Genomic DNA, 24342 nt, shown 5'->3' on the forward strand with positions numbered 1-24342 from the left:
GCGCATGTGCGGATTCTTCCTCCACGAACCTTAGCATGGCGGCGACGAACGTCAGCAAGAAACGAAAGGTATTGGACTTGACGCGCTCTCCAACCGTCGGATACCATCCGAGAAAGGCGGAGAAGCCTCTCGATAGACCCAGCGTCGTATTCGCGCACGGATTGCCAAGATAATAACGGATTCTTTCGCCTAGTTCGTAGCCGACGGCGTATTCAAGGCCGAACTAAACGAATTTCTCACGCGCGAGCTCGCCGAAGACGGCTATAGCGGCGTCGAAGTGCGCGTAACACCAACGCGAACGGAAATCATCATCCTCGCGACGCGAACCCAGAACGTGCTCGGCGAAAAAGGACGCCGAATACGCGAACTGACCGCCGTCGTGCAAAAACGCTTCAACTTTCGTCCGGGCACCGTCGAATTGTACGCGGAAAAGGTGGCGACGCGCGGTCTTTGCGCAATCGCTCAAGCCGAATCGCTTCGATACAAATTACTCGGCGGATTAGCTGTGAGACGGTAAGATGAGAAAAAGGAGGAAAACGATTTCGAATATAGTGAAATTCTTTTTTAGTGCTTGCTATGGAGTGCTGCGCTTTGTGATGGAGAGTGGCGCTCGCGGATGCACGGTTATCGTTTCGGGAAAACTCAGAGGCCAACGCGCGAAATCGATGAAGTTTTCCGATGGGCTCATGATTCATGCTGGCCAACCCAAAGTCGATTACGTCGACACCGCAGTTCGACACGTCTTGCTCAGACAAGGTAGAACATAGGCAAAAAGAAAGGGGGCCCCACCCACTCAGAGACTATCATCTTTTAGGCGTTCTCGGTATTAAGGTAAAAATTATGTTACCGTGGGATGCAACGGGAAAAACAGGTCCAAAGAATCCTCTACCTGATAACGTCACCATTGCTGAGCCCAAAGAGGAGGTTCTGCCCATTCAGCCAACGTCCGAACACAAGGGCGGAAAAGTTGATGCTGGCCTTGCTTGAGAACGGTAACAATAGTGACGTCAACATCTCTTTGATGACATGTGTTTCTTTTGCAGAAATATAGCTTGTACACACCATAAACTGTGGGGGGCTGTATTTTCTAAGCAATAAAGGTACAGTGAATAAGAAGAGTGCAAGAGGGGTTGGGGAGGGTAAGGGGGGACAGATACAGTGATGATGATCAATTGACTCAATCCAATCGAATGGCAATTCTGGACAAAGTGAATGATGAGAAGATTCAATTTCAAGAGTAGTACCACAAGCCTCAGCTGCCTGGGAGACAGATATAGTGACTCCCAGTTCTCTATACACACAAATCCAATCCAAATGGCAATCCAAGATCCAATTTCATTCAAGCAATAACAAGTGAATGGATGAAAGAGGAGTACAACAAATGTAGAGGAGCCTGGGAGAAAGATTGACTCCCAGTTCTCTGTACAATGAATCCAAGGCAATCATGCAAGCAATAAAGGTAGGGTGAATGAGAAGAAGAAGAGTACAACAAATGTAGATTAGTCTGGGAGACAGATATATAGTTATGATGATCAATAGTTCTCTGTACAAACAAATCCAATCCAATGGCAATCCAAGATCAAATTTCAATAATACAGGTACAGTAAATGAGAAGAGTGGTACAAGTACAACAAATGTAGAGAGCCTGGGGGACAGATTGACTCTCAGTTCTCTAATTATACAATCCAGGGCAATCCTGGATCCAATTACATGCAAGCAATAGATGGGGAACAGACATAGTGATGATGATTCTCTCTGTACAAACCACTCCACAATCCTTTCATTCATCTTTGACAAAGACTTTTGGTCGAGAAAATACTTTGATTGCGTCGTCAATTTCAACAAGTTTATTTTCGAGTTCACTCTTTCGTGTCCTCACGCGAAGCGAATCAGATCCAACAGGAAGCAATTGCAATTGCTTCAACATATCCATTTTGCTCTTCTCAAGCATTTTCAACGTATTTGATTGCTCTGCTTTGGACATGAGAACGTGCCCAGGTGGACACATAGGATCAGGCGCATTCGCTCGTCTTTCTTTCTCCTCCTTAGCCCATTGATGTTGCCTTGACAACAGGTATTGGGGTACAACGCCACGTTTATATTCGTGAAAATTGCTCTTTTTCTTCTCTTCTAACGCGACGAGATGATCGACCGAAGGCGAACGGCGTATTCGATGCTGCGATGCCCTTTGCGCATTCTCTGAAACAAAATCCCGGCTGCTGCGACTGCCACAAGCAGAATTAGGTCGATTTAAAGACCCGGATGACAATGGTCTTCCGACGGCAGATTGCGCTCGAATTCGCTGAGCTACTTTCGATTCGACGTGACTGTATTTTTCCGATCGACGTGGCGGCGTCGCCGGCATCGCTTTGAGCGGTTTCGTCGTCGCTTCGTCGTGCCGTTTGCGTCCCATTGCTTGAATTTGCCGCATGCGCGATACATTCGCGCGTATGTGGTCTTTCTTTCGCGCGACGGCGAGTCGCGGTTCGGGATTTCGTACTTCGGGATGAAAGAGGAGGTGTACGGTGCCGCGAACGTGAAGATCGGCTATCGATTGCGCTTCGGGACGCGTACGCGAACGAGGCGGCGCATCCACGTTGCTTTTTTCCCTTTCCGGAGCCGTTGGAATAGTCCACGACGTTGCAACGGCCATGACAAGTAAGCGATCAACTTCAAACTGTCGTCGTCACAGCGATTTAATTAATTTATGCGCGACGTCAATGAGCATGCGCGGGTTAAATGCAATAAATATTACTGGTATTATTGAAAGAAGAATACACGTGTGCAACAGAGCTTTAGACAATTAGCGTGCCAGCAAATTTATGTACAGTACACTGATAGATAGGTAGAGTCGCACGTTCCTATGAGGAGCGGACTTTCAAAAATTTCGTTTTCTGAGATGGAATTACTATTGCAATGTCGCAATAGCAACCTATATTGACTTTCTGCTTCTCGTAGCTGTACGTTTCATTTGAATTTTTGAACAGCATTGGCTCGTTGATTTGAATGGGCTTCCAAAAGCCATACCTTTCAATCCTTTCGAGATAACGTGGCGAGACCATTTCGTATTGAACAGTTGAACATGCTGAGTCTCTGTCGCTAGTTTTGCATTCGATCATGTCCACGTGGACGGGGATGCGGTCGTTATTGACGTCGCACGTCCAATAGGCTGCTTCGCTTTGCAAAGCCTCGTGCACGTGAGCGTTGCCACGAGTGACGAGCTCGCCATTTGAATCAGAGCATTTTCCCGATTTTCTGTATTTAGATCGTTGCTCTTGGTCAGTCGTCTCGCTATCGAGTGAAGATGGCTCATTGATTGATTGAAGTCGACGACGTTCTGATAGATCAACGAGAGAGAGAGAGTGAGTTCTGAGGAGACGACATTTTTTGCTTTTTGCAGCAACTGATGACACCGACGAGATGAATAGAGTGTAGCCGAATAAAAGGAAAGCGACAGTAGTGAAAAGCTAGAGACATACACTCAGAGACGTCGTAAGAAAAAAAGATTACAAATGTTCTCACCTGCATAGCAAACGTTCTTAGTCTTTTACTTCAGATGAGTACTTGTACTGAGACAGCAAACGAGTTTGATATGTTACTGCCCATGAGCTGGCTGTTTATATAGGTCTCACAGCGGCAACAATTCTGTCATATCCGAAAGTCAAACGACCCACTCCGCCGGGGTAAGACCGCGTAATCCCCTTTCCCGTCATGGGGTAAGCTAAATTCGATTTGAATTTACTGCTGGCTCAGCTTGTCCGACCGGATTTTCCGTGTTTTATCGCGCTCTCCTGGTTCTCTCCTGAGCCTAAGACTCGGAAGCGAGAAGCCGTATAGTTGGAATGGGTGTAAACAAACAGTATCGTTGATTTCACTTTCCGTTTGTCAGTTGGAGAGACGACGTCAATGAAAACTTGACAACCGACTTGTGGGACGGACTCAGTGGAAAAATACCCCCGCCTGCACTTGCATTAGCCTCTTGGCACTCTGCATCCACTTCAGTGCTAGCTTCCGACGTACAAGGGTCACGGTGTAACATTACTATATACAGTGATAAGGAGCTGATCAATTTCTTCTCATAGGTCAGTTGTCGACTGGGGGAATAATTCGATCTAGGTCCTTAGTTACAAAAGGATTTCAACATTCACTTTCGAGTCACCCTTACTGTACTGTCTGCACACTAAATACCTAATTAGGAGATCACCGCCACATGCCAACTTAGCGCACGTTTGCAGTGACTGTTGCAATCGCCATGCGAAGAATTGCACGCTTTTTCACTAAACCGACAACTTTTTTCAGGTCTACGTTGGTCGTGAGACGCTCTTTACGACAACTTCGACCAGTAATTCGAACGAGACGAGTGCAATTCGTGTCTGGTGCAATTGCCGGAGGCCTCACGATCGCCTTATGCTCCACCACCGGTCCCATTGGCTTACATTAGACATTCTACCTTCTAACGATATGCTCAGATGATAAGATTCGTGACCTGCTGCGCACGGGCCGGAGTGGCGACGCCGAAAAGACAAAACGGTAATAATGGGGAAAAAAATAACGAAAACGAAGGAGTTTTTGCCGTTTCTACAGCATTATTAGAGAAGGAATCGACGTGAATTCAATCCACGAGCTTGGATGGAGCACTCTTCACGTTGCCGTCATAAATAATCAAATCGAGTGAGTGAGCTAATTCGAAATAGACCGCGAATATTTGTATATCGATCCTAGAGTCGTGAAAGCTCTTCTTGACGCTGGAGCTGACGTTGATATCGAAGATGCTTTTTCATCTGTTGTTCGAATGGCAAGAACCAAGGAAATTCCATATGAATTAGGTACGCTACTACACAGTGGAGCATTATTTAGTAGAATTTTTCTTTTAGTTTTTCGAAGGAGAGAAGGCGAATTTTCGGATCGGCTTCATCCCGAGGCGAATTTTCTAGGATTCACTCCTCTGCACTATGCCGTACTTCTAGGCAATGTGGAAATGATCAAACTCCTTCTAAATGCCGGTACGCGAAATGGACTGAATTTTTAAAACGAATTAGGTTCACTTAGGTGCCAATCCAAAGAAACGAGATTCTCAGGGACGCAGTTCTTTATACTTCGCACAGGACAATCCTCTCCTCACTTCGTTGCTGGAATCAGCTGCAGATCAGGTTCTTTTTATAGCATGTTTTAGTGAGGGGGGGAAAGAGTCCTTTTTTAGTATGAAAGCATGAAAAAGAAAAGGGAGTTGGAAGAACGAAAACGTTTTCCCCTTGAAGCTCGAATTCGTCAACGCCTTGTTGGTCAAGAGGGAGCAATCACAACCGTGGGAGCAAGTAAGTAAAAACGTCGTATAAGAAAAGAAAAAAGACGACGTCACGCGCGTGGAATTTTTTAGCGGTAAGACGGAAGGAGAACGGATGGCAAGATGAAGATCGTCCACTCGTCTTTCTCTTCCTCGGATCATCCGGAATAGGTACACCTGTAATTTGACGTCTTCTTCTTCACAAACGTCTTCGCCACAGGTAAAACGGAATTGGCTAAGCAACTCGCCAAATACATTCACAAAGAATCGAGAAAGGTCATCCGTCATAAGGGCGTTGTATTACGTCGTATCTTTTTCAACCTCTCGTAGGGTTTCATTCGTTTAGATATGTCCGAGTATCAACAGAAGCACGAAGTAGAATAGCATCTCATTTCCGCATGCATTTACATATAGTGTTTGCTCTCGTAAGGTGGCAAAGTTGATAGGTTCTCCTCCCGGCTACGTGGGCCACGATCAAGGCGGACAGCTGACAAAACAGCTCAAAGAGTGTCCAAATGCCGTCGTCCTTTTCGATGAAGTAGGCTTTAAAATACCCCCTCCCCCTCACGTTTGTGTGAACGCGTTCAAAAGGTAGAAAAAGCTCATCCCGACGTTTTAACAGTCATGCTTCAATTATTTGACGAAGTAGGTTCAAGACTTCTAAGCGTCATTTCCCCTCTCCAATCACGTGTTTTTTCTAGGGACGTCTAACTGATGGACAAGGAAAGACGATCGAGTGCAAAGACGCCATTTTCGTGATGACGTCAAACTTGGCTAGTGGCGAAATCGCCAGTCACGCGGTTCAACTGAGAAAGGACGCGGAAAAAGCTTTCAAAGAACTTCGACAGCAGAATCCGGGTACGTTTCCGTCCCGTGTTTTTGAAGTTTGATTCGATTTGCGTTCGTTCTCAGTTCAACGAGATTTTGGAGAAAGTGTGAGTCTTTCTAGAACTTTCCGAGATACCGTCGTTCAGCCAATCTTGAAAGTGAGACTGACTTGACTGACTGACTGACTATTTCCGCAATGACGTACGTGGGATTTTTTTGTCAGCGACACTTCCTTCGAAACGAGTTTCTGGGTCGAATTAATGAGATCGTCTATTTTCTTCCGTTTTCAAAGAGCGAACTGAGAGAACTTGTGAATAAGGAACTCCAGTGGTGGGCAAAGAGAGTAAGCTATATGGACATACATAGGGTATGTTGTTCTTCAGCTCATATGTCTACATATAGGCTCACGATAAACATAGCGTCTCCTTATCTTGGGATAGCGCCGTTGTTGACGTTCTCTCGGAGGGCTACAATATACATTACGGTGCTCGAAGTATAAAGCATGAAGTATGTCTAATATGTCATGTGAAGAAGAAAAAATCGCTACAATGTATTGTCTTCGTGTTTTTAGGTAGAACGACGTGTAATCAACCAGCTTGCATTGGCTCACGAAAACAGTCTCATCCAAGCCGGAAGTGAACTTGTCATTCACGTGGAGGATTCTGTGGAGACCGTTTCCGGGAACGATCGACTCATTCGAATACGCGTGACTCGACCCGGTCAAAAGCCCGTCGAAATCACGCAAAAGAAGTAGTTTGTTTATTTGTTTAATTAATTATTAGACTACCGATATGACGATAATGATGATGATGAATTCGAAATGTGTAATTCGATAGAAATTAATCAATCGTCTTAATTAAACACTCCTCTAGGACATGGATTGCATTCCAGCTATCTTAGGTAAATTCACCTCATTCTTCTTTTTCGAATTCAGCTACGAAAATGTCCAAGGCAAAGCGTGCATTGCATATAACAAAAAGGACTACAAAGGAGCCTTGGCTCTATACAAAAAAGCGTTCAAAGAATGGGCCAGATCTTGTCCAGGTAAAAAAACTGGGAAGGAAACGCGTTATGACTCTAAATCGTTTAGCTGGCGTTCGCATGGCTATGGGCTATTGCAACATGGAAAAGCGAGGTCCTTAGTTACAAAAGGAATTCAACATTCACTTTGAGTTTCGAGTCACCCTTGTACTGTTGCTCTGGACACTACAGTAAATACCTAATTACGTAGGAGATACACCACGTGCCAACTTAGCGCACGTTTGCAGTGACTGTTGCAGTGTGTTGCAATCGCCATGCGAAGAATTGCACGCTTTTTCACTAAACCGACAACTTTTTTCAGGTCTACGTTGGTCGTGAGACGCTCTTTACGACAGCTTCGACCAGTAACGAGACGAGTGCATGAAGGCCTGACCATCGCCTTATGCTCTATCACATAGATATACGCTATCACCACTCGCTTTCGTGCAAAATTGCTAGACCTAGCAGAAAAACTGTCGCAGTACTCGAAATTCAAAGGAATCGGAAGACTTACGCTAGCTCCCATTGGCTTCCATTAGACATTCTACCCTCACGATATACTCAGATTATAAGATTCGTGACCTGCTGCACACGGGCCGGAGTGGCGACGCCGAAAAGACAAAACGGTAATAAAAAAAAAAGAAAAATGGCGAATACGAAGGATAAGGAGTTGTACAGCATTATTGGAAAAGGAATTGACGTGAATTCAACCCACGAGCTTGGATGGAGCACTCTTCACGTTGCCGTCATAAATGATCAAATCGAGTGAGTGAGCTAATTCGAAATAGAACGAATATTGTGTATATCGATCCTAGAGTCGTGAAAGTTCTTCTTGACGCTGGAGCTGACGTTGACACTGAAATTCCATATAAATTAGGTGCGCTACTAACACGGTGGACCTTGTAGCTTTAGTGGAATTTTTTCTTTTAGTTTTTTTTGAAATGAGAGAAGGTGGATTTTTGGATGAATTTTCTCTCGAGGAGTTTCTAGGTCTCACTCCTCTGCACTACGCCCTAATTCTAGAAAATGTAGAGATAATCAAACTCCTTCTAAATGCCGGTACGCGAAATGGACTGAATTTTAAAACGAATTAGGTTCACTTAGGTGCCAATCCAAAGAAACGAGATTCTCAGGGACGCAGTTCTTTATACTTCGCACAGGGCAATCCTCTCCTCACTTCGTTGTTAGAATCAGCTACAGAACAGGTTTTTTATAGCATGTTTTAGTGAGGGGGAGGGGAAGAGTCATTTTTTAGTATGAAAGCAGGAAAAAGAAAAGGGAGTTGGAAGAACGAAAACGTTTCCCCCTTGAAGCTCGGATTCGTCAACGCCTTGTTGGTCAAGAGGGAGCAATCACAACCGTGGGAGCAAGTAAGTAAAAACGTTACAGAGAGAGAGAGAGAGAGAGAGAGAGAGAGAGAGAGAGAGAGAGAGAGAGAGAGAGAATTTACTACGTGTGGAATTTTTTAGCGGTGAGACGGAAAGAGAACGGATGGCAAGACGAAGATCGTCCACTCGTCTTTCTCTTCCTCGGATCATCCGGAATAGGTACACCTACTGTATGTTTTGAGGTCTTCTTCACAAACGTCTTCACAAACGTCTTTGCCACAGGTAAAACGGAATTGGCTAAGCAACTTGCCAAATACATTCACCAAGAATCGAGAAAGGTCATCCGTCATGAGCCTTTATTAGGGGCGTTGTATTATGTCGTATCTTTTCAACCTCTCGTAGGGTTTCATTCGTTTAGATATGTCCGAGTATCAACAGAAGCACGAAGTAGAATAGCATCTCATTTCCGCGTGCATTTACATATAGCGTTTGCGCTCTCGTAAGGTGGCAAAGTTGATAGGTTCTCCTCCCGGCTACGTGGGCTACGATCAAGGCGGACAGCTGACGAAACAGCTCAAAGAGTGTCCAAATGCCGCCGTCCTTTTTCGATGAAGTAGACTTTAAAAATACCCCTCTCCCCCTCCGCTTTATTGAACGCGTTCAAAAGGTAGAGAAAGCCCATCCCGACGTTTTAACAGTCATGCTTCAATTATTTGACGAAGTAGGTCATCATTCATCCCCCCTCCCTCTGATCACGTGTTTTTTCTAGGGACGTCTAACTGATGGACAAGGAAAGACGATCGAGTGCAAAGACGCCATTTTCGTGATGACGTCAAACTTGGCTAGTGGCGAAATCGCCAGTCACGCGGTTCAACTGAGAAAGGACGCGGAAAAAGCTTTCAAAGAACTTCGACAGCAGAATCCGGGTACGTTTCCGTCCCGTGTTTTTGAAGTTTGATTCGATTTGCGTTCGTTCTCAGTTCAACGAGATTTTGGAGAAAGTGTGAGTCTTTCTAGAACTTTCCGAGATACCGTCGTTCAGCCAATCTTGAAAGTGAGACTGACTTGACTGACTGACTGACTATTTCCGCAATGACGTACGTGGGATTTTTTTGTCAGCGACACTTCCTTCGAAACGAGTTTCTGGGTCGAATTAATGAGATCGTCTATTTTCTTCCGTTTTCAAAGAGCGAACTGAGAGAACTCGTGAATAAGGAACTCCAGTGGTGGGCAAAGAGAGTAAGCTATATGGACATACATAGGGTATGTTGTTCTTCAGCTCATATGTCTACATATAAGGCTCACGATAAACATAGCGTCTCCTTATCTTGGGATAGCGCCGTTGTTGACGTTCTCTCGGAGGGCTACGATATACATTATGGTGCTCGAAGTATAAAACACGAAGTGTGTCTAATACGTCATGTGAAGAAAAAAATCGCTACAATGTATTGTCTTCGTGTTTTTAGGTAGAACGACGTGTAATCAACCAGCTTGCATTGGCTCACGAAAACAGTCTCATCCAAGCCGGAAGTGAACTTGTCATTCACGTGGACGATTCTGAGGAGGATTCTGTGGAGACCGTTTCCGGGAACGATCGACTCATTCGTATACGCGTGACTCGACCCGGTCAAAAGCCCGTCGAAATCACGCAAAAGAAGTAGTTTGTTTATTTGTTTAATTATTAGACTATGACGATAATGATGATGATGAGTTAGAAATGTGTAATTCGCACTCCCGGATGTCCAATGGAGGTCGACGAAGGAAAAGGCTCGGCAATCGAGATTCCCCTGCGAGATGGAGACGAAGTAAGTGTCTCGCCGATCAAAGCACATCTTCTTACGACATCTAGGTGATCGAACTCGACCTCGATCGCCTTCCGGACGGCGAAGAGGTTCTGGAAATTCTAAAAAACGAACGAGCGCCGCTCAACGTCTGGCTCAAGCTCGCTGTACGTTTCCACACTCTTTTACTTCTCCTATTATATCTCTACACTGCAGCAACACTACTATAAGCAAGGTCATGACGCCGATTTCGTGCGACTATTAGAATCGTCTCGAAACGGTGAGAAAAAGACGTTTTAATTTATTAATCTCTGGATGGAATTGTTTAGACGCGGATGTTGCTTACGATGGACACGAAGGGGATCAGATGATTGCATTGGATACACTTGCAGCCTACTACGTTCAATTATCCCGTCAGGAAAAGAATAAAGAGGCGAAAAAAGAGCATCTCACTCAAGTAGAGTAGAAAAACATACGTTTCCTAAAAACACCCCTTCCCTAATTTAATTAGGCGACGATTCTTTACACTTTGGCTGATAAAATCATTATGTATGATCAAGTACGTAACTTCCTCTAACCCTACACTTTTCTCTTTCTTATTTTTTTTGATAATTCGCGTTTAGAGACACGTCTTAGGTCGGGCCTACTTCTGCCTTCTCGAAGGAGACAAAATGGATCAGGCTGACGCTCAATTTACATTCGTCTACAATCAGGTAATAAAAATAATTAAATAGAAATTAATCAATAATCACTCCTCCTCTAGGATATGGATTGCATTCCAGCTATCTTAGGTAAATTCACCTCATTCTTCTTTTTCGAATTCAGCTACGAAAATGTCTAAGGCAAAGCGTGCATTGCATATAACAAAAAGGACTACAAGGGAGCCCTGGCTCTATACAAAAAAGCGTTGAAAGAACGGCCCAGATCTTGTCCAGGTAAAAAAAATGGGAAAGAAGCGCGTTATGACTATAAATCGTTTAGCTGGCGTTCGAATGGCTATGGGCTATTGCTTTTTTAAACTTGGCAACATGGAAAAAGCGAGGTAAGAAGAAAAAAATTTTTTTTTTCTCTACATTTACGTAAATATTTAGAATGGCTTTTGAACGAACTATTTCACTTGATCCCCGAAACGTTCCGGCTTTAGTAGGCTTAGCCATTATCGAATTCAATGAAAAGGAGGCTAGTTCCAATTTTCCGAATTTCGGCTATACTTATGATTAATATTTTTTAGACTGATTCTATTAAAAAAGGCGTTCAATTGCTATCGAAAGCCTATTCAATTGATCCCTCAAACCCTATGGTACTCAATCATCTGGCAGATCACTTTTTCTTCAAGAAGGTAACAGAAAAAACTCCAATAAACAATCATTCTTCTGTTGCCAGGACTACACAAAATTGCAACATTTGGCGCTACACGCTTTTCACAATAGCGATAACGAGCACATGCAAGCGGAAAGTTGCTATCAACTAGCGAGAGCGTTTCACGTTCAGGTGAGAGCAAAGCGAAAAAAATGAATGAATAATATCAAATCTTTTTCTCAGGGAGATTTTGATCAAGCGTTTCAGTATTATTATCAGGCAGCCCAGTTTGCCTCTCCAACGTTTATTCTTCCCCAATTTGGACTCGGTCAGATGTACATACACAGAAAAGATTCCGACAATGTAGGGAATTACATAGACGTTACTCCTCTTAGAGAGAAACGCTTTATTCTAGGCTGTAATCTGCTTCGAAAAAGTTCTCAAATGTCAGCCGGGAAATTATGAAACGATGAAAATCCTAGGATCTTTATATGCAACCAGTTCAGACGCAGACAAACAAAACAAAGCGAAAGTAGAAAAATTAGGATCTCATACTAGTATCTAATACACTCATAATAAATATAGGAATATCTCCGCCAAGTAACCGAGCAATTCCCTGATGACGTCGAAGCGTGGATTGAATTAGCCGGCGTATTGGATCAATGCGATATTCAGGTGATATATCAAACGATTTTGGCACGTGCGTGCGTGTGACGTCATTCATTCTAGGGCGCCCTTGACGTCTATCAAACTGTTGCAACGCTTCTCAAGAGCAAAGTCAAGGTCAACGTCCCGCCGGAAATTCTCAATAATTTGGGCACGTGTTTTGCTGAACTGCAACATCTCGATGAAGCAGAGGTTAGAGGGAGGGATTCTTCTTATCTTTACATACTACGTAGATATATTTAGCAACACTACAAAATGGCTCTTGAGCAAGCGAAAGCCGAGAGCAAACGAGACGAGACGTACTATCATGGCATTTTGATTACTATAATGTACAACATGGCTCGTCTTCACGAGGACTTTCGCGAGCACGACAGAGCTGAAGTCCTATACAAGAACATTCTTCGACAACATCCAAACTATATAGACTGTATGTCATTCATGAGAGAGAGAGATAGGACCGCTTTCACAGAAGCGACGCGCAACGTAAGAACTCTTCTCTTGATTGGTCACTTGCCTTTGTGACATCATTGACCGTACGTAACGCGTCACTTTCCAAATATGGTCAGGAGAGTGATGTCACAAAGGCGGGCAACCAATCAAGGAGGGAGAGCTCTTAGCTTACGTTACGTTGCGCTTGCTTATGAAGCGGCTGTATATACATGTATAGGGGTACAGTACTACACGTGTGTCTGTGTGTGTAGGCTATCTTCGTCTTGGATGCATGGCAAGAGATCGAGAGCAGATCTACGAGGCATCCGATTGGTTTCACGAAGCACTCCAAATCGATCAGGTAACATAGATCAATTCACTCGTTTCGCACAATTTCCAATCCCTAATAGGACAATCCCGACGTGTGGACATTGATTGGCAACCTTCACTTAGCAAAAGAAGAATGGGGTCCGGCGCAGAAGAAATTTGATCGAATTTTGAAGCAAAAAGCGACGGCTCGCGATCCGTACGCGCTCATCGCCCTGGGCAACATTTGGCTTCAGACGCTCCACCAACCAATGAGAGACAAAGCCAAAGTACCACCGGCCAACATCCGGAATCATAAGTTATATAAAAAATGATGTTTATCGTAGGAGAGACGGCATCAGGATCGCGCTCTAGATCTCTACAAACAAGTCCTTAAAGCGGACACTCGCAATCTCTACGCTGCAAACGGCGTTGGAGCCGTCTTGGCTCACAAGGGATACTATCGCGAAGCGAGAGACATAACGGCTCAAGTAAAAACAGTATACGTCAATGACTAGGATTATATGACGTTTTAATTAATCAAAAGGTTCGCGAAGCTACAGCCGAGATTCCCGACGTTTGGCTCAATTTAGCTCACATTTACGTTGAGCAACAGCAGTATGCTAGTGCTATTCAAATGGTCAGTACACTAGTTAGGATTTGTGGGACAAAAAAAACGAGTAAAATTCCTAGTACGGAAATGCACTGGCGAAATTCTACAGTTGGAAAAATACGGACGTTATGCTCTATTTAGCTAGAGCCTATTTCAAATCTGGAAAATTACAGCAGAGCAAAATCGTCCTTGTTAAAGTAGAGTAGAAGAATTGTGACGTCTATTTTTGTTTATTTTTTATATGGACAGGCTCGACGTATTGTACCTCAGGATTCTCTCCTTCTTTTCAATCTCTCTTTGGTGATGCAACGTCTCGCCACGGCGACGTTGAAAGACACGCGAAGCGGTCTGAGAGACGTCACAAAGGCGGTCAAAGATTTAGAAATGTCTCTCAAGTAAACTAAGCCAATTGTAATAGAATACGTAGTTAGAAAATTGCGCTAATTTTCAGATACTTCAACTATTTGAGCAAACACGGAGACAAGACCAAATTTGATTTGGTTTTAGCTTATCACGAAGCAAAGTAAATCATATGGATTTAATTGATTTTTAATTAATGTTTTTTGCGCAGGGCTTGCTCGGATCTTCTCAGTCAGGCTAAGCATCATTTGGCAAGAGCAAGAAAAATGGATGAAGAGGACAAGGCAATGAGACAGAAGCAACAGAGGGAAAGAGAAGCTCTTAGGAAGAAACAAGAGGAGGAAAAAGTACAGCGAGAAATTCACATATTAAAAAGAAAAATCTCTAGTTTTGTCTTCTAATAAGGCGGAGAGAGAACAAATGAAGATAAAAGAACTTCAACAGAGAGAAGAACAGCGTGAAGAGTTTATCAAACGAACGAAAAATCTTCTGGAGTTTTCAGAAGAGATGTTTGAGTCCAAGGAACCAAAGAAACGCGGAAGGGTAAGGAAAGAAAGAAAAACGGTTCCAAAACCAAACTTTTCTGTAGAAACCAAAACAGTCTGGAGATGTGTACAGCGAAGGCGAAGGAGGAGAAGAAGGAGAGGTGGAAGCACCGGCTAAGAAAAGGAGAAAACGAAAAGAGCCAGTTTCTGGTGACGAAAAGGGGGTTACAAAGAAAAAAAGGCAAGTTGAAATGAAGGAATAGCCTTCAAGTGCAATTATAGATTTGTTTCAATGACAGAGGCAGAAAACCCAAAGCTGCTTCCGCTGCTACATCCGGCGAAGGCGATTCGTCTTCCAAACGGGGTCGCAAAAGAGGAAGAAAGAGGAAAGAGATTTCTAAGGCTGTTATAAGCTCCGATGAAAGTTCGGACAACGATGAGAAGGAGGGCGAGAAACTTGTTATAGAGTGAGGAGTCATCTCGCGAGAGAGAGATAGACAAGGCGATCTGTAATGTGTTTTAGCGACGGCGGTGGCGGCGGCGACTCGGAGGAACACGAAGAGAAATCGGGGGAGGAAAATGAAGAACAAAAAGACGTAGAAGAAGACGAGAGTGAGGAGGAGGATGAAGAAGATGATGAAGACGAAGATAAGGCAGCTGAGGGTAACGATGACAAATCAGATGATGATGACTCCGATGAAGAAGCCGCTGAGACGGAAGAGAAAGATGTCACGGAGCCACGAGACGGAGACGGGGACGGGGACGTAGCAACGAAGCAGAGCGACAGTGAGTAAGTGAGAGGCTAGGCTAGACTACACACACAACATACTGCGTTTGACTAACTGTACACGTGTTGTGTGTGAGCGCAGTACACGTGCTTCGACTTTTCTCTTTTCCCTATGTGTACAACTCTTGGTTTAGCTAGATTTCGTCTTTGCTGATGTTCTTACCGGTCCTGCTGCCTTTTCGAAGCCTCCTCTAGGTCTCAAAACGAAAGCGCGGGCCTCGATTTCAGTTACGAGGCTAATACGAGCGATTTTCTTTGACGAATCGCGTAAAACGAACGTCCAATACTTACCTTTGCCTCCTGATGGAACAGTGCTGGAACTGTCGTTCACAGTATCCGGCCGTCATTTGAAACGCTCGAATTGAAGTTATTGGACGAAATGCATAATTCAAATCGAAGCGGTTACTTGATAGGCCCAGACGTGAAATTCTTTGCTTCCGGTCATTTTATAGAACGTGATTAGGTATTGTTGGAAGACTAGATACTAATTAATAATGTAAATTAATCTGTTTGTGTGGGTGGTCTAAGAATGAATACGGGATTTCGCTCTCATCGTAATTGTCGTTTTTGAGCCGTTTTCGTCGTCGCCTGCGCGATTGAGTCGTCTTGCAAAGGTCGTTGCCATGCCAACAATCGATTTTGTTTGATCGATTGTGATTTTCCTTTGTTTTAGACTCGTTTTGATCGAAGCGCTCGATTCGATTCTCTCGAACCGTTTCTCCTCTTCGAAAATGTCATTCGCGTGTCCGTCATCTCGATATGGACACGTTGCCGCCGTGATCAATGATGAAATGCTTGTGTGGGGAGGAGGAGCGGTGAGAGAATCGACGGGAGATCTTTACTTGTGTTCTCAGGATGTGATGGAGTGCTTCAATCTGTTGACAAGTCAATGGAATGAACGACGAGCAACATCCAACAGCCAATCCGACCTTCCTCATCCATGTCTCGACGCACGAATCGGTGTCGTCCAAAATCAGGACATTTATCAATTTGGTGGTGTCTACTTCTCGTCTGATCAGGGCCGTGATGTCTATTTGAACGATGTTCACAAATTGGATGGATCGACGTTGGAATGGCAACGAATTCATTCCAATGACCAATCAACGCCCAGCGGGAGATCGGGACATGGAATGTGCGTGTTAGGGAAGAAAGGAGACGAACAACTCGTCATGATGGGCGGATTAGGAACAAAGATTGTTTCGCCAATACCAGACGGATCTCAATTCATTCCTCATTCAAAATATCCTGAAGAGGGGTGGAACAATGAAGTTTGGTTGTTTTGCATCCAAAAGAGTGAGTGACGTGTAAAATTAATTTGAATTGAATGTAGACATTTGTTTGAAGGGAATTGGATTCCAGCTCAATGCACAGGAAAAAAACCACATCCTCGATCCGCACATTCCTTCACTAAAGTTGATATCAATCGAGCCATTCTCATTAGCGGTGGTCCTGAACGACTGTTGAATGATGCTTTTCTGTTCATATTCAGTTCACTGGTAATGAGATAGGTTTTTATTAATTAATTAATGTGATTTATTTGCGTAGGAGTGGATTGAAATGAAATTGGATGATCATGTCATTCCTCGATTCCTCCATTCGACGGTTGTTGTTGATATTCCCACATTAGGGGGGCCAGTTGCTTTTCTCTTGTGGGGATATGGGAAAGACGGGTTTCCTGTGTCTCTGGCCCAAATGATTCTAATTGACTCCCAAAAGTGCAAAAAGGTAATTGAAATATTTTCATATCACATTCTACGATGACAAAGTTCATTTGACAGATCTCAATATCAGATGAGCCCATTCCAACAGGGCGCCAATCAGTCTGCTCTATTGTTAGAAGAGGTCTTCTCTTTATTCTGCGATATGGAGGATCACCCTATAATTATGCCGAGAGAAAACCAGGAGCGTTTTTAGACATTTTGAAATATGGTAAATAATTTTTATAATATTTTCAGCCTAATTTTATTGATTGCATAGATTTAAAAAGTGTTGGCGAGAAACTCCTCCGTCACAATTTGAGCGAACCGATCGAACACGAAATTTCAAAATCCGACGAGCATGCGCAGAAGATGACCGAGGTCTTTAATTATGTGTGCAAGCCGCGGGTTATTAGCACAATTGATTTAGGAACCACTTTCGGATCCGTCTCTTCAAATTGACCGACAGGATCTCGTCTATGATGAGGACGACGATTGCATTGGCGAAGGAAGCTTTGGCGATGTATTCAAAGCGACGCTGAAGAAAGACGGAAAAGAGATCACCGTCGCCGTCAAAGTTTTTGCCGATATACGAAGAAAATCAGAAAGGTGTTTAGCTGATACCGAGTTTTTCTGATGGGATATTGTTTTTATTTCGCAGGGAATTGTTCAAGAAGGAGGCATCTGTGCTACTCCGAATTGAACCAAATCCGTTCATTGTTCGTCTGATCGGCGTTTGCACTGCTCACAGATTCCACGCCCTCGTAACAGAGTTCGTGAGCGGAGGAGATCTGTCTTGTCTTCTCAAGTCAGACGAAGAAGCGATTGAGAAGTGGGAAACGCGAGTCACTTTTGCGAAGCAAATTGCTAAGGGGATGCTTCATCTCCACGGAAATCATCCACCAGTCATTCACTACGATTTGAAAGCGGAGAACGTCTTGGTTGAGCGCATTCCAGACGAAAGAGAAGATCAATTTATTTGCAAGGTAGATTAAAAATCAAATAAGAATAATAATTTAGTCAATAATATTCTCAGGTTGCCGATTTTGGACTTTCAAAAATGTCTGGCGTCAGCTCGATTACAGTAGTTCGGCAAACGGATTCCGCTCCGTCTGGCACAGTCACTCACGTTGCTCCGGAGCGATATTCCCGTCGTCCGTACGGCGCCGGAGACGACGAGGTCGTGAGAAAAGTTTTGGCGAAAAAATCTGACGTCTATAGCTACGGAGTTTTGCTCTGGGAAATACGAGAAAGGACGCATCCCTATCAAGGTCAATTGATTCTTATCATTTATTGGCCTTGCGTACTACTGTAGTTATTTACCTTTAGGTACTGATAGAGATACTATTCGCTATCTTGTCAGAACTGGAGAGAAACTTCCTGAAGGCGAAGCACTCAATGTTCCGCCGTTCTTCGACGATCTCATGACGAAATGCACACAATTCGATCCCCAGAATCGACCAATGTTCGACGACATCATACTCACGCTAACCGAAAACGAATCTGATTGAATTGAGAAGCATAGCTTGTACCCTTTCCCCCTATGACATAGTCTTTCACTTCAGTTTTGGATTAACCCTACGTTTTTATGAATATTTGTACTTTTGTAATTGATGTAGCATCTCCTAGATTAATTTCTCTGTAGTGCAACCGACTCTCGCTGAAACAGATCGATGGACGGCAGAAAGAGAGACTGAAGGACGTGAAGGGCAGATATACACGACGGCCACACGCTCAATTTGCTCATATTTTATTTCCACAGATGCATGCAGTACAAAAATCATTCTGCCGAAAATCTAACGTGTCCCATGGCCTTTCTTCTCTCCTTTTGTCTTCGTCCATCATTTTTCTTCGGCGCGCGACCTAAAAAAATGGTATTAGTTACTGTCAAATAATCGTTGTACGTACCTTTTTGTAATGCGTCCGTATTAGCGCAACCCAGGCTACACCGCGTGGAGGTTCGGACGCTTCGTAGCCCAGGGAAGTCTTCGCAAAGCGATGACTCCCTTCCAAAAAGTGAGGGCGAGTTGCGACCTCATAGGCCACCCCACCAGTACCCGCCTGGACGCTAGAAACGGCCCCTTATACCGAATCCCCGGCGCGCTGGTATCAAACCCTTCGGTATGTGGAAATGAGAAGAACCGGGGCTTGAGGAGTGGAGAGCGGCTGACCACAGTTTGTAGGAGTCGACAGGAAAGGACGTGCAATGCCCAGATCGAATTCTCCTGAGCCAGATCATCCGCAATCTAATCGTGCCAGTTGGTGAGATAAGTGCCGGCAACCAGACCGCTTGCGACACCCCCTCCGAGCCGTGCCCACTCTGCCTAACGCAGGCCGTGCTCGTTTGGCAACAATAAGACATATAAGCGATCTTTATGCTCAGTGCGTGAACCGAGGCCGAAGCCCCCCATCGCCCTGCTTAGAGGCTCCGGCACGGGATTAATCCGTGGGCCACGCTGATCCGACGATCCAGACTGCCTTTTGTCAAAGCTCCCGAGCCAGTCCGTCAAGGATGAGACGCAGATTGTTCCGCGCCGCACCCACCCTAAGCCGCAACTGAAGGAGAATCTGTGTGCGCTTCGCTTTTGAACGCCGTAAGCCCCGCCCAGCGCGTTCATTGGTTTGTTGCGATCACGTGGGTCTTATCTAGCGCTCTCGTTGGCTCTTTCGATTAGGTGCGAATTTTCAATACCAGGGATTACATCGTAGTCAGCATTTCTATTTTTGGCAGGAAATGATGCAAGATTTCACGCTTCGAGTTCAAGATGGCGTACAATGCCTCGTGGTCGCCGTCTTCTTCTTCACGGTTTTGTCTTACATTTCGCGTCGATTATCGCAGATTGCCTTTTCGCCTATGCTGTCGTCGAACGCCCGGACATCGAGAAACAAACACGTGATCCAAAGAAGAACGAAGCGTCGCGTAGACGAAGAAATCGACCGTTTTCGACGACGATGACGGCGTGGGAGCCGACGACGAATGCAAAATACGGTGTCGGTAAGCGTACGGGCGATCGGGAGCCCGTTTTCGCGACGAAAAAGACGATCCCTTCACCCGGACGTCGCCGATCACATCCGTCTCGTTTTTTTTTGCAGTGATCTACAACTATGAAGCGCGAAGCGATCGAGAACTCACGCTCAAGTTCGGCGAAACCGTCAAATATTGGAACAGTGCGGCTGTAAGGCTTTGTGTTCCCCAAAGGGGGCCTCACCCAATTTACGATTGTCATGGCAACCGATTTAGGCGATTTTTCCATCGTCTTTCATTCATTTGAAGCCGTATCACGTGGAAAATTCCGGGTAACTAAGGGAGGGAGGGGAAAGAATATTTATGGCAACACATTGTTTGTGTTTTGTAGCCAATTAGAAGCAGTTGTGAGTCGTTAGGGAAGTGTCGTCAGTCTTGAGAGAATGGGGTTTCGTTTGGAAAAACGCCTATTCTGTGAGAATTTGCAACATTGCTAATAGATCAATAACGGATTAGCGGGGGTTATAGAATGGAGATATGAAGATTTTGGGGCAAATTAGAAACGCTATTCTCAATTTACTCAAAAAAGATTTTGTCGTTGGCGTAGTCAAGGCAACGGGAACCACGTGGTCATCACTTAGTGGTTGAGAACGTCGGCGAAGAAGTCTGACATTTGCTTTTCAATTTACGATCGCCAGGGGGACGTAATAAGTATTTATTATTTAGTGAGAATTATATTGTAAAGTTGGGAATGGTTCTTGACTTCTTCTCATTAAGAAATTCGCTTTGCTTAGTCACAGCATAGATACTCACTCCTGTAGTATCTATGCTGTGACTAAGCGAAGCGAATCCCTCATAAAACATACTGTAAAAAAAAAGAAAAAGAAGGTATTCCAATAAAAAAAAACCATTCAGCAGCAGCAGCAGCACATACAAAAATTAAAGTCTAATCGTTCTTCTTTCCTAGAGCGACGTCATCCATAAAGAGTTTGGCGAAGAGAGCTCCCACTTGAGCTCTCGCTTGAAATTTTATCTGCGTTCCGTTGACAGCGTCGTAAAAATCAGTGAGAGGAACGCGTTGTGGCGTCTGTTGAATCCAATTGACAAGACGATTGAAGAGATCGTAGTGAACGGTCTGATTTGCAAAGGAACCAACCCAGCCCGTCCATCCGAGATTGGCCCACGTTCCACGACTGTCAAGCGGCCAGCCGTACTCCTTCAAATGACGATTATACTCGGCAATCTCCTTATCGAACACTTCTTGTGGAAATAGGTTCGTTTGCAACAGTTTGTCCCACATCAAGTTGAATTTCAATGACCACGTGCCGCTTTGATCGTAGGCGAGACGATAGTGATCTCCGTCGTCGGCTTTTTCCATCCAAATGCCCGAATAGTTCCTAGCGATCTTAGTCATTCATTCACACGAATAATTGTACTTTTGTGATTGATGCAGCATCTCCTAGACTAATTTCTCTGTAGTCCGAACCGACTCTTGCTAATTTGTATGGTAATTCAAATCGAAGCAGTTACTCGATAGGCCCAGATGTGGAATTCTTTGCTTCCGATCATTTTATAGAACGAATTTAGGTATTGTTGGAAGAGTAGAGACTAATTAATACTGCAAATTAATCTGATTGTGTGGGTGGTCTAAGTCACGTGAGAATGAATACGGGATTTCGCTCTCATCGTAATTGTCGTTTTTGAGCCGTTTTCGTCGTCGCCTGCGCGATTGAGTCGTCTTGCAAAGGTCGTTGCCATGCCAACAAACGATTTTGTTTGATCGATTGTCATTTTCCTTTGTTTTAGACTCGTTTTGATCGAAACACTCGATTCGATTCTCTCGAACCGTTTCTCCTCTTCGAAAATGTCATCCGCGTGTCCGTCATCTCGATTTGGGCACGTCTCCGCCGTGATCAATGATGAAATGCTTGTGTGGGGAGGAATAGCGGTGAGAGAATCGACGGTAGTGAAGTTCTATTGTTCTCCCGATTTGATGGAGTGCTTCAATCTGTTGACAAGTCAATGGAATGAACGACGAGCAACATCCAACAGCCCATCCGACCTTCCTCATCCATGTCTCCACGCACGAATCGGTGTCGTACAAAATCAGGACATTTATCAATTTGGTGGTCACTACTTGTCGTCTGATCGCCGTCCTGTCTTTTTGAACGATGTTCACAAATTGGATGGATTGACGTTTGAATGGCAACGAATCCATTCCAATGACCAATCAACGCCCAGCGGGAGATCGAACCATGGAATGTGCGTGTTAGGGAAGAAAGGAGACGAACATCTCGTCATGATGGGCGGATACGGAACAAAGATTGTTTCACCAATACCAGACGGATCTCAATTCATTCCTTCTTCAAAATATCCTGAAGAGGGGTGGAACAATGAAGTTTGGTTGTTTTGCATCCAAAAGAGTGAGTGACGTGTAAAATTATTTTGAATTGAATGTAGACATTTGTTTGAAGGGAATTGGATTCCAGCTCAATGCACAGGAAAAAAACCACTTCCTCGAAACGGACATTCATTCACTAAAGTTGATATCAATCGAGCCATTCTCATTGGCGGTGGTTCTGAAGGAGTGTTGAATGATGCTTTTCTGTTCATATTCAGTTCACTGGTAATGAGATAGGTTTGTTATTAATTAATTAATGTGATTTATTTGCGTAGGAGTGGATTGAAATGAAATTGGATGATCATCTCATTCCTCGATTCTTCCATTCGACGGTTGTTGTTGATATTCCCACATTAGGGGGGCCAGTTGCTCTTCTCTTGTGGGGATATGAGAAAGACGGGTTTCCTCTGTCTCTGGCCCAAATGATTCTAATTGACTCCCAAAAGTGCAAAAAGGTAATTGAAATATTTTCATATGACATTCTACGATGACAAAGTTCATTTGACAGATCTCAATATCAGATGAGCCAATTCCAACAGGGCGCCAATCAGTCTGCTCTATTGTTAGAAGAGGTCTTCTCTTTATTCTGCGATATGGAGGATCACCCTATAAATATGCCGAGAGAAAACCAGGAGCGTTTCTAGACATTTTGAAATATGGTAAATAATTTTTATATTGTTATTTAGCCTAATTTTATTGATTGCATAGATATAAAAAGTGTTGGCGAGAAACTCCTCCGTCACAATTTGAGCGAACCGATCGAACACGAAATTTCAAAATCCGATAAGCATGCGCAGAAGATGACCGAGGTCTTTAATTATGTGTGCAAGCCGCGGGTTATTAGCATAATTGATCTAGGAACCACTTTCGGATCCGTCTCTTCAAATCGACCGACAGGATCTCGTCTATGATGAGGAGGACGATTTCTTGGGGCACGGAGCCTGTGGCGATGTATTCAAAGCAACGCTAAAGAAAGACGGAAGAGAGAAGATCGTCGCTGTCAAACTTTTCACGGACATACGAAGAAGAACAAAAAAGTGTCTAGTTAGCACTCACTATTTTCTCTAATGAGATTTTGTTTTCTTTTGTGCAGGGAATATGAAATGTTTAGGAAGGAGGCATCTGTGCTACTTCGAATTGAACCGAATCCTTTCATTTTGGGTTTAATCGGACTTTGCGCTGTTCCCAGATTCTACGCGCTCGTGACCGAGTTCGTGAGCGGAGGAAATTTGTCGTCTATTCTCACGTCAGACGAAGAAGCGATTGAGAAGTGGGAAACGCGAGTCACTTTTGCGAAGCAAATTGCTAAGGGGATGCTTCATCTCCACGGCAATCATCCACCAGTCATTCACTACGACTTGAAAGCGGAGAACGTCTTGGTCGAGCGCATTCCAGACGAAAGAGAAGATCAATTTGTGTGCAAGGTTGAATATAAATCAAATAAAAAATAATAATTTAGTCAATAATATTCTCAGGTTGCCGATTTCGGACTTTCAAAAATGTCTGGCGTCAGTTCGATTACGATAGTTCGGAAAGAGGGTTCCGTTCCGTCTGGCACAGTCACTCACATCGCTCCAGAGCGATACGATGATCAACCTTACGGTGATGGAGACGACATGATGGCTTTGGCGAAAAAATCTGACGTCTATAGCTACGGAGTTTTGCTCTGGGAAATACGTGAAAGGAAGCATCCCTATCAAGGTGAATTGATTCTCATGATTCATTGATGTTGTGTACTATTTATCTACGTTTAGGTAAGGATAGAGATATTATACGCTTTCTTGTCAAAAGTGGAAAGAAACTTCCGGAAGGCCAAGCAACGAATGTTCCGCCGTTCTTCGACGATCTCATGAGGAAGTGCGAGCAATTCGATCCACAGAATCGACCAACGTTCCATGACATCGTAGTCACGCTAACGGAAAACGAATCGTATTGATGTGAGCGAAAAACTTTTATCCCATTTTCACGTTTGCACTTCCCTGTCCCCCCCGCTAGGACATAGTCTTTTATTTTTCAGTTTGGTATGTTTTTTATGAATAATTGTACTTTGTGATTGATCTCCTAGACTAATTTCTCTGTAGTCCGAACCGACT

At 44.1% G+C, this 24342-nt stretch overlaps 7 protein-coding genes and 1 long non-coding RNA gene across 8 annotated transcripts; 6 read left to right on the forward strand and 2 right to left on the reverse strand.

Moving 5' to 3' along the window:
- Positions 1-14: 14 nt before the first annotated feature.
- On the forward strand, positions 15-1116 carry LOC136197158 (small ribosomal subunit protein uS3-like). The gene is made up of 5 exons (XM_065986871.1): positions 15-68; positions 194-513; positions 569-756; positions 815-992; positions 1044-1116. Exons 1-4 carry the CDS (start codon positions 36-38, stop codon positions 985-987), a joined length of 714 nt encoding a protein of 237 aa, XP_065842943.1. The 5' UTR covers positions 15-35; the 3' UTR covers positions 988-992; positions 1044-1116.
- Positions 1067-2706, reverse strand: LOC136197149 (enkurin domain-containing protein 1-like). The gene has a single exon (XM_065986866.1). It carries the CDS (start codon positions 2651-2653, stop codon positions 1781-1783), a length of 873 nt encoding a protein of 290 aa, XP_065842938.1. The 5' UTR covers positions 2654-2706; the 3' UTR covers positions 1067-1780.
- Positions 2707-4220: 1514 nt separating this feature from the next.
- Positions 4221-6936, forward strand: LOC136199398 (mitochondrial disaggregase-like). The gene is made up of 17 exons (XM_065989573.1): positions 4221-4421; positions 4470-4530; positions 4585-4671; positions 4723-4826; positions 4875-5003; positions 5050-5150; positions 5201-5315; positions 5378-5455; positions 5505-5560; positions 5615-5659; positions 5715-5822; positions 5876-5929; positions 5986-6142; positions 6197-6270; positions 6336-6455; positions 6515-6619; positions 6684-6936. Exons 1-17 carry the CDS (start codon positions 4253-4255, stop codon positions 6864-6866), a joined length of 1746 nt encoding a protein of 581 aa, XP_065845645.1. The 5' UTR covers positions 4221-4252; the 3' UTR covers positions 6867-6936.
- A 599-nt stretch (positions 6937-7535) lies between these two features.
- LOC136196699 (mitochondrial disaggregase-like) lies at positions 7536-10176 on the forward strand. The gene is made up of 17 exons (XM_065986305.1): positions 7536-7613; positions 7652-7758; positions 7811-7897; positions 7948-8009; positions 8063-8191; positions 8237-8337; positions 8388-8502; positions 8602-8679; positions 8743-8798; positions 8863-8907; positions 8965-9064; positions 9120-9181; positions 9230-9386; positions 9441-9514; positions 9580-9699; positions 9760-9864; positions 9927-10176. The coding sequence occupies exons 1-17, from the start codon at positions 7536-7538 to the stop codon at positions 10119-10121; spliced, it is 1671 nt and encodes a 556-aa protein (XP_065842377.1). The 3' UTR covers positions 10122-10176.
- A 5-nt stretch (positions 10177-10181) lies between these two features.
- Positions 10182-15353, forward strand: LOC136199399 (RNA polymerase-associated protein CTR9 homolog). Its single transcript, XM_065989574.1, has 29 exons — positions 10182-10265; positions 10310-10408; positions 10458-10521; positions 10571-10698; positions 10753-10800; positions 10865-10954; positions 11005-11032; positions 11084-11176; positions 11223-11283; positions 11333-11420; positions 11473-11580; positions 11625-11732; positions 11784-11903; positions 11956-12072; positions 12126-12215; positions 12270-12398; positions 12450-12633; positions 12908-12996; positions 13046-13231; positions 13289-13432; positions 13489-13581; positions 13635-13751; positions 13804-13949; positions 14006-14077; positions 14126-14261; positions 14320-14457; positions 14504-14640; positions 14699-14866; positions 14923-15353. Exons 1-29 carry the CDS (start codon positions 10206-10208, stop codon positions 15191-15193), a joined length of 3312 nt encoding a protein of 1103 aa, XP_065845646.1. The 5' UTR covers positions 10182-10205; the 3' UTR covers positions 15194-15353.
- A 370-nt stretch (positions 15354-15723) lies between these two features.
- On the forward strand, positions 15724-18527 carry LOC136199401 (uncharacterized). Its single transcript, XM_065989577.1, has 10 exons — positions 15724-15800; positions 15860-16479; positions 16531-16682; positions 16732-16911; positions 16965-17115; positions 17164-17264; positions 17314-17492; positions 17545-17869; positions 17920-18154; positions 18213-18527. Exons 2-10 carry the CDS (start codon positions 15918-15920, stop codon positions 18392-18394), a joined length of 2067 nt encoding a protein of 688 aa, XP_065845649.1. The 5' UTR covers positions 15724-15800; positions 15860-15917; the 3' UTR covers positions 18395-18527.
- A 90-nt stretch (positions 18528-18617) lies between these two features.
- LOC136199403 (uncharacterized) lies at positions 18618-19396 on the reverse strand. The gene is made up of 2 exons (XR_010673057.1): positions 18792-19396; positions 18618-18746 (listed from the first exon to the last, which is right to left on the reverse strand). It is a non-coding gene; the product is annotated as an uncharacterized lncRNA (long non-coding RNA).
- A 2122-nt stretch (positions 19397-21518) lies between these two features.
- LOC136199402 (uncharacterized) lies at positions 21519-24302 on the forward strand. The gene is made up of 10 exons (XM_065989578.1): positions 21519-21595; positions 21655-22271; positions 22323-22474; positions 22525-22704; positions 22758-22908; positions 22958-23058; positions 23108-23286; positions 23343-23673; positions 23725-23950; positions 24004-24302. The coding sequence occupies exons 2-10, from the start codon at positions 21713-21715 to the stop codon at positions 24183-24185; spliced, it is 2061 nt and encodes a 686-aa protein (XP_065845650.1). The 5' UTR covers positions 21519-21595; positions 21655-21712; the 3' UTR covers positions 24186-24302.
- Positions 24303-24342: the final 40 nt, after the last annotated feature.

This window comes from Oscarella lobularis, chromosome 1, assembly GCF_947507565.1.
Source record: "Oscarella lobularis chromosome 1, ooOscLobu1.1, whole genome shotgun sequence".
Taxonomy (NCBI): Eukaryota; Metazoa; Porifera; class Homoscleromorpha; order Homosclerophorida; family Oscarellidae; genus Oscarella; species Oscarella lobularis.